This window comes from Prionailurus bengalensis, chromosome D1, assembly GCF_016509475.1.
Source record: "Prionailurus bengalensis isolate Pbe53 chromosome D1, Fcat_Pben_1.1_paternal_pri, whole genome shotgun sequence".
NCBI classification, from domain to species: Eukaryota; Metazoa; Chordata; class Mammalia; order Carnivora; family Felidae; genus Prionailurus; species Prionailurus bengalensis.
Window position 1 is genome coordinate 43,223,257 of NC_057346.1, and position 9,374 is coordinate 43,232,630.

The window sequence follows — 9,374 nt, forward strand, 5'->3', positions numbered from 1 at the left end:
TCAGTTGGGGTCCTCATCAGAGGAGTCACCTAAGGAAGATGTGCTGGAGCCACTGTCCTCAAACTCACAATCTTCACATTCACTCCCACTGTTGGAGTCTGAGGAGCTGCTGCCTTCCTCCCCTTCCTCCCCTTCCTCATCTTCTCCTGATCCCCAAGAGGCATGAGCATTGCCCCCAGTGGTCTCTGGTGATTCTGTCTCCGGAGACTGTAGCCCTGACTCCTGTCCAAGCCCTTCTTGCAGACTCCTTGCTGGTGGCGACTGCAGATCTGTCCCTCTGACCTTGGGATCTGGGCCTCCCCTCATGCTCATGTTTTTACGCTTACTACAGGTCGCCTCTCTGTAGGCAGCATACTGTTCAGGAGACAGGGTCTTGAGCCAGTCATCCAGATCCACCTTGTACTGTTTCTGCAGCTCCTCAGCCTGCTGCTTATAATGGTCCTTCTGGCTCTGCGGGACTCGCTGCCAGCGCCTGCCAATCTCCACCCTGCGCTCCCTTGGGGGCACATCTTGCAGCTCCCTACTTGACCACAAATCCCGGTGGAACTTCTCATATCCGTTCATGGGGGGCTTCCGGGGCTCTCCACGGAATATCATCCTCTTGGAAAAACAGCTTCCTAGGGGAGACTTCACTTCCGGCACGTGACTCGGAAACTTCTTTTGGGCCCCGTTTGGGCTCCTCTTGGTTACATCCGATTTGTTGGGGTTCTGGAATAGATCAGGGTGGTCATCCTTGAATTGAGCCAGTTTCTCCTCAAACTCCTGTTTCTCCTTCTGAAAATCTTGAATATATTTGAGCTTTATCTTCTCTGGGAGCTCCTTGTATTTCTTAGACAGGACCTTGGTCAGCTCCTGGTTGCTCAGGTTGGGATATTTTTGGGAGCACTGAGGCCGCTTCTCCATGAAGAAGCGAAGGTAAGCAGTCAGGGGCTTCTTGGGCAAGTCCGGATGTTTCTTACGTTTTTTGCTTCTGTCAGGCTTTTCAACATGTTCCTTGGCTTCCAGGACTAATTCTGTCAAAGTGCGAAATTTTCTCAGGTGATAAGAAACCTCCAACCATTTGAGTTTGCACATTTCTCCAGAATAATCCTTAAAAGCTACTTTCTCCCAGTCCATCTGTGACTGGGTTGTTTTGAATGTGTGGCTGTCATTGGATGGAAGGTTAGTCTCCATGCGGTCCAGTAACTTCACAATGTCTTCTTTGGACCAGTGACCTTGGCCTCTAGACAACGCCATTTCTAGTTCTTGGGGCACTTATCTGGTCCTAGCAGTTCAGAAACTGCAGCAGGAGCTCAAACTTTCTCATTTTCAAGGCTTAGCACGTGAGTTATTTCTGGAAGCCCTAAAGTGTGGGGAGGTCCATGTTTCTGAGGAGAGAGAGAAGCAATGAATGAGAAAATTACAACCCACTTGGGATATGCCCCCCCCCCCCATAATTTAATCACCCTTAACAATGTAAACAATGTAACAATGTAAATGGAAACAGAAATGGAAAATTGCCCACTTCTGAGTTGAAATTTATGTTCACATTTTTTCTTTTGTTTTGCTTTGTTTTTGAGAGAGAGAGAGAGCTCAGAAACTTGAAAGAGGGGCACAGAGAGAGAGAGAGAGAGAGAGAGAGAGAAACTCAAGCAGGCTCTATGCTAATCAAGGAACCCTACATTGGGCACGATACCATAAACCTGGGATTGTGACCTGAGCAGAAATCAGGAGTTGGACACATGACCTACTGAGCCACCCAGGCACCCCACTGTTTCTCATCTTTAAGCCTCAGTCCCTTTTACCATACTGCAACAAGATTTTCCAATTAAGTTTTAGGGCCAAGCCAAATATAAAACTACATGAAATCTAGAACATTCCCTCTAGATATCCCCATTTATATATAAAATAAACATAAAATAAATAAAATAAAGTATATAAATTTGTAAATGTCAAAACAATAACATTAATTGAAAGCTCAGGAGTAAACTGGAAAGACATAATTTTTGTTAACTAGGTATATTACACCCACTTAGAAAAGTCTTAAGCCTGCTGATAGTTAAATTACTTATTTTTAAAGAAAAAAGTACCGTTTCTTCTACTAACAAGGGTGTGCTCATCTAATGATTGTGTAAATGGTCTCATCAATACTTATAGGAAGATCCACCCAATTGGGTCAGGAGTTCTGTGTTCTCTGGGCTCTCTACTAGAAAATGGGTGACTTTCTGAGTTCCCACAGTCCAGCCAACTTCACAGACTTACAAACAAAACAAACTTACTTTGCCCTTGCAAAGCCTTTAGTTTGGGATCCCTGAAGCTCTTCCCTGATTAGGTTTCTGCAGTAGGCAGGACCAATGGAAGATGTACCTTTCTGTCCTTGATTAGAATAATTCCATTCTCAGTCTCCAGAAACCATATACTGAAATTACCCTCCTGTTGTTGGTTTATCCTTGCCATTAATTTTAAACAATGTGCACATGGCAAATTTTTGTCTGGGTTTCTGGGTCCCCACATTCTTCTCCCATTCCTGCTTACACATCTGACTATCTTTCAGTATAGTATTTGAATGTAGGTCCTTCTCTTCAGTGTTAATTTCAGTGTTTTCTTGTGGTCTAGGATCTGATAGTTTCTCATCTTCAGGAGGCCATCTAAATCCTTTCAGTGCTGCTCAAGTTCTTCTTAGTCTACCGAGGCTAAGGTGACCTTTGATATCAAAATGTGAATTATTATACTGAATTCTGGGTTTAGGGAGATGTAATCTCTAAACAAAAACTACAGAGGATTTGTGAAAGCAATCTGATCAAAGTTAAATTGGCTCTCAGGAGATCATGATTGCAAGAATGACTTAGTTTTACTTCTACAGCAAACATTGGTGAGACGATAGCTCTATTCCCTTGGTGAACACAGTTTACATGAGAGGAATTCCTGCCTTTTCTCAAAATAAAGCAAATACAGTATCATAAGTTTAATGTACCAGCAAACTGCATTTGTTTCTATGAAATAATTTCATTTTCAAATTTAAAAAATGACTCCATTCCTTCATCTTTTTCATAACTTAAGCTACTTTGTCATCTGATTTTGCTATATATTTTTGGAATAATTTGGTGCTTAAGTTTTGGTCTGTTGTTTTACTCATTCCTTGGCTGTTTATATAGATTATAAAGACTCACAAATTAGTTTCCAGTCTTGTAATTTTTTTATTCTGTGTAGATCATAAAAATGAGTTAGGACAATCTTATTTTCTTTGTATAAATATATTACATTCTGTTCTACAAATGGCAATATGCAAGTATGTTAGAGGAAATACTTGGTAATTTATAAGTAGATAACACATTGGATAATTTGGAAAATAACTTGTATTTGACTGTTGGCAAATGATTTCAGAAACCTCAGTTTTCTAACATAAAGTTAGAGATGGCAAGAACAAATGGGCTTGCCTTAAAGTGACACTGGTAACTGTGCAGAAATGTCAGAAATTAGAGGGATAGTGTGTTCACTTGGAACAGAAATGAATGAATGTTTTTGCAAAACAAAATTTTTAAATTATGATATGTTTTCTGGTGCTGATTATAATTACATGATTGTTAAATCTTTTCACCATGACAAGGAATGCTTGGTAATAATTCCTAAGGACTTAGAATATGCTGCCATTCTCTCCTCCTTCACAATTGGTTTTCAATGCAAGTGTGTTTGTAATAAAGATAGGAAGGCAAACTAAAAAACTTAGTATATTCATGTAAGAAGATTCAAGTTGAAATCTGGTCCAATTTTACAAAGATTAATACTGTTAACACTCATATTCAGAAATTGATTTCGGTGACAGATTCTGTTTGAAATAAGAAACATCAAAGAGAAAATTTAGTTTTATGACTGTCTTATGTATGCACATTTTTGTGCATTTTAATCAATGGGTTGCAATAAAGGCATTTTTCTGGATCATGGATGAAAGACAGAAGACATACAGATGAGTGGCTTTGTATAGATTTCTTCATCAATTAAAAAAAAAATATTATCTCTTATAATGATGTTATTTTACTAACCATTATACCCCCAACCTGACAGACTGTTCTTGTAACTGTAAGCTTATCAGAAAATTTTTGTTGATTTAATTAATTCAGTTGCTTAGAAAGCCCAGATTGCTTGCTTTTGCCTATTGTAGTGTCTTGGAGAGTAATGGCTTACTGATTTTATTGTGTCAAAGGTGGGATTTCTGGCTCCAACATTTAGTAGCAGTGTAATTTTAGACAAGAAATCATGATTGGATGGTTTTGACACTTAAATGAAAGTAGATGAGCTTAGTGAACTGCCTTTGTTAAACCAATCACTGGCTAGTCACATTATTGATTGATATTTCAGACCAATCAGGACTCACTCCTGCAGCTATAGATTGGATCAAAGTCCTGAAGTGCATGCTTTTTGGAGGAAATTAACAAAACAATCCTCACCAAAACCCTTTCATACAGGAGGAAGAGGGTTGGAAAGGCCTATGCCTGTTGGTTACGCAACAAAGCTTTCTTACAGGAATTTTATTTATTTATTGCAAGTATACAAATATATTTGGCAACTGGAACCCATATCACTAGCAAGCATGGATTTAACCAGTAAGGTAATTAATGTGATAATTAGGTCACCATTGGGTCAATGTATAAGCAGCTGCAATAGAAGTTAGGTTTTAATTGCCTAGTATATATTTAGTTACGGTAATTGCTTTCAATTATTTATCTACAAAAACTTTAATAATATTAAAACAAATAATTTTATCAACATGCTTAAAACCATGGAATTCTTGTAATCTGTGCCTTTCTGACTAAAGTATCTTGTTACTAAAACAACTTTCTTTTCCTTTTCTTTTTTAATGTTTATTTTTGAGACAGAGAGCGGGGGAGGGGCAGAGAGGAGAGAGTATAGAGGATCTGAAGTGGGCTCTGTGCTGACAGCTGAGAGCCCCACTCGGGGCTCAAACTCATTAACTATGAGATCATGACCTAAGTTGAAGTCAGATGCTTAGCCAACTGAGCCACCCAGGTGCCCCGAGAGTATCAAAGTAGAGGAGATATTCTCTTTTTATTAATATAAGGCTAGTTTGCACATAGCAGGAGTGCTTTCTTGAACAGGATTTTGGAACGAATTACTGAACTGAATGGAAAACCCTCACTCCCCTTTTTTTGGGAAATGAATATGTTCCTCTTGCCTTATTGCAAAGAGCCCCTCTTTATGAAGTGACATAAATAGTCCACAAATATTAAGACCAAAACATGCACAGAAATCTTATATGTGTATATAACTATACGTTCATGCCTGTCATCTACTATAGCTTATTTTTTTGTCCTATATCTTAGTCTTCTTTATCCATTTTATTGTTTTTACTATCAACTGATTTTATTTTTTATTTTAAAAAATATTTATTTATTTGTTTTGAGAGACAGGGAGAGAGAATGTGTGCACGCACGTGCAAGTGGGGAAGGGGCAGAGAGAGAGAGAGAGAGACAGAGCGGGAATCCTAAGCATGCTCTGCACTGTCAGCGCACAGGGCTTGATCCCAGAAAATGAACCATGAGACCATGACCTGAGCAGAAATCAAGAGTCGGACGCTGAGCCGACTGAGCCACCCAGGTGCCCCTACTATCAACTGATTTTAAACAAAACTGATACTGACTTCATTAGAGCGGATGCACTTATTAGCACATTCACAATATAAAAATTAAAATAGTAAGTAAAATTTGGGAGTGTTAAAGTTAGGGTTACAGGTGACCAAAAATTGACACTTATTTCAACAGTAACAAACACAGTTTACTAAAACATGATGTACATTTTTCTATCAGAATAACCTATGACTTCACCATCAAGTAAGACTAACAACTTTCTGTTCTCAATCATTTAGATTTATTTGTAAGAGAAATTGCAAGGGGAAAAATATCTTTTTTTAAATTTGAGGGGGGCATTTTAGTAATAGACTCATATTAATACTGTTGATATGTAGGAGAATTGCTTAGTGTTTTTCCTGATTCCTTTAAGAACTGTCCTTTGGTTTTTTTCTTTTGGTTTTATTATTATTTTTTTAATTTTTAAAAATCTATTGTTTTTTTTTTTTGGTGGTTTTTAAAAAAGTTTATTTATTTTCAGAGAGAGAGAGAACAGGGAAGGGGCAGAGAGAGAGAGGGAGAAAGAAGTCCCAGGTAGGCTCCACACTGTGAGCACAAAAGAGACTAATGCAGGTCTTGATTTCATGAACCATGAGATCATGACCTGAGCCAAAACCAAGGGTCAGATGTGTATCTGACTGAGCTACCCAGGTGCCCCTTTCTAGGTTTTAAAGTGGAGTCACTTGGATCTGGGCATTCTTGGAAGCAAAATGACTTAGAAATTAATATTTTGTGCTAAGAGAAGAAATATTTCACAAGAACAAAAAGCTTGAATGTTTTGTCTTTTAAATTTTGAAATCACAGATAGTTTATATGAATTCAGATATTAAGTCAACTCAGAAATGGGCTGGGAATTTTTAAACTGGTTTTGACTAGAATATTCTTTTCTTTCCATAGTGGAGATTTCCTTCAATAAAGAAATAACTGATCATGATATCAAACTGATTGTGTGAGAAGTTTGAGGTGTAGGCATGACTGTCAAGATGCATCTTTAAATTCTGAAAGATCTAACTATTGTCCTGTGTGGAGAACATCAAGACATATTATGGATGATGACTTCACCTCTGGAAAACAGTATTGAGAGCTGGATGTGGGCCACTGTTGGGAGTAAGCTCTAGGAGTCTATAAGGATTCTTGGATAAGGAAGAATGGCTCACTGATGGAATCTGAGGATACATTTCTTCTTTTATGTGTGAAAGGATAATTGTTACAGTCTCCTGTCCAGTTTCCCAGTGTTTGTCAGTAAAGAAATCTCTGGGCCAATTGGTATATGTTCCTTGACTTTTGATTCCATCTTTTTTTTGTTGTTGTTGTTCCATCTTCTTTAAATTAAAATCATCTCTGTGGCCCACTTATCTAGAATACATGCTGTGGTTGCACACCTGGTTTGGGAGTTTACTGGAGTTACAAAAATACACGAGTGTGTGATTCCAGCTCAATCGTGTAAAGTAGGAACACAGAGTTTGCCCATCATAGACAGACTTGGTTATCTACAATGCCCATGTCATTCTGAAACTTCTTCTCCCATCTCTTAATCTAGTATGTCCTACACTTCAGTTCACCCTCAGAAGAAAAATAAAAATCTGTTTTAGGGGGAAATCTCCCCTGACCCTCAGGACCAAGATAGGTCTTTCTTTATATGAACTCCAAATATATTTGACTGTATCTTTTCCAGTAGTGGAAATTGCAAGAAATATAGAAAGTGTTCATTACCCCAGCAGGTAACCTAGTGTCTAGGAGATAGCATGCATTTAACAGATATTTGATGAGTGAACCAATTCATAAATGAGTGAACATGATTGCCTTATTGGCAGCAGGGTTTGACTACACTACACTACCCAATAATTGCTACAGTCTACATACTATATACTCTGTTTGCCATAGTCCATATCTGAAAGGTAGTTCTGAAATACATATGATTCCACACATTTCTGACTAATAATTGAGAATAGCCATTAGAAGGAATTCTGTCAACCATTGAAAATGACATAGATCAATAGAGGATACGAAATGTTGAGGATAATAGGGAATGAAGAAGAGACTGTCCACGGTTCTCAAAATTTCATTCGGCTCCCTCAGCATCATAATCACCCGAGCCTTGTTTCAAATACCAGTTGTGGGCTCAAAGCCAAGACCTACAGAATCAAAAATGTTACATGACGGGGGATGAAATCCGTGGCTTTTCAGTCATTCCAGGTAATTCAGATGAATGCCAAACTTTGGGAAACACTGAATGAGGCTGGTTTACAGATACGAAGGCCAAGTAAATTTCTTACACCTGAGAGCTAGAGTATCACTAGACACACTTTGATTCAGTAATATTGATTAAATATTCTTTAATGAAAAAAGTATAATAGTGGAGATTAAGATCCTGAAGAGAATGTTGAGGACTTCAAAAACGAAGTTAGATAGTCATATTTCTGGATTCTTGACTACTTAAATAGAGGAAAAAATTTTTTTCTTTATCTTGGAAAATTCAGATACCACATAGCATTGAAAAAATGCTGTATGTATGTAGTTGAAAAAGTAGTGAGTTTAATTTATTTTCCTGAAGATTACTCAAAAAAGACACTGCAATCAGATTTTTAGGTATGTTGTTTTTTGGGTGTATTTCAAATTCTGGAAATACGTGATGAGAAGATCGCAATGTATTACATGCAAATACATACTAGATACTTAAGCATATACACTTTATACAAATATGGATGTTGGCAATAGTAGAGCAGCATTCTTCTATGGGTCAAAACATCATTAGGCATTCTGAGATATCAGTGACAAATGTTATGGTCTCGACACACAATTAAGAGGTGAGACACTGGTACAGAGATGGACAAGAAACCCACAGAAACCAAAGAGGAAGCCTAAGACTCACTTGTTATATGGAAATGTGATTTTTTACTGAATAGGTAGGCATTGCCAATGGATTAAAAAAGAGAAACTTCCCAGTGAGTATTCTGTGACACTTCACAAAAATTAATTCCAGGTACGTTCAATATGAAAAAGCAAATTCATCATTTTAAAAGATGTGAATACAGGAAAATATCTTTTTGGTTCTATGTTAGAAAGGGATTTCCCAGTGAAGAAACAAAAAACACAATTTAAACAAGGTAACTACTGATCAATTTAACTACAAAACTTTTAAGGACATCTGTTCTCAAAAGACACCCTAATGGAAGTGAAAAAAATGAGAAAAAAAATACTGTAAAACATAAAACTAGTTAAGGATGAATATCCAAAATATGTAAAGATTCCTTCCAATCTGGAAGAAAAATAGAGACAGCGCCTTCCCCCTAGGAAAAACATCTGAAACTGTTACTTCACAGGAGGAGAAGCAATAAACGTGAAGATCTTCTCAACCTCATTCATAGTTAGAGACATAAAATTAAAATGACAATCACTACCATCAGATGAGCATTTAAAAGTTAATATATTAAGTTTTGGTAATGAGGTGAAGCAACTCTCCTGGCTGAGATGAGAGATATTTGCAGGATGAGGGGGGACCGGTCTGGGGGTGGTTACAATGGTGGGGGGGGTTCTAGGCAAGGTTTGGGTGCTCTGGGTCCAACATTTCCCCAACCTTGCCTGGAGGCAGAGGGTGAGCTGGAGGCCAGAGGGTGGCTATTCCAGAAGCTGGAGACCAGGGCTGTCTCTCATGCCTGTGCTGGAGTCACAGAGCCACGCGCCCCCCACAGGGCATGAAGGGTGCTGCACTGAGCAGGACAGGCAGGGAGGCTCTCTTAACAATTCCGGAAG

The 9,374-nt window shown here is 38.2% G+C and overlaps 1 protein-coding gene across 1 annotated transcript; it reads right to left on the reverse strand.

The window, feature by feature from the left end:
* UBTFL1 (upstream binding transcription factor like 1) lies at positions 1-1,248 on the reverse strand. Its single transcript, XM_043578856.1, has one exon. It carries the CDS (start codon positions 1,234-1,236, stop codon positions 1-3), a length of 1,236 nt encoding a protein of 411 aa, XP_043434791.1. The 5' UTR covers positions 1,237-1,248.
* Between the last annotated feature and the right edge of the window lie 8,126 nt (positions 1,249-9,374).

What these genes read in the sequence shown, in the direction of transcription:
- UBTFL1 (XM_043578856.1), bottom strand. Translation starts at nt 1,236, where the DNA reads ATGGCGTTGTCTAGAGGCCAAGGTCACTGGTCCAAAGAAGACATTGTG.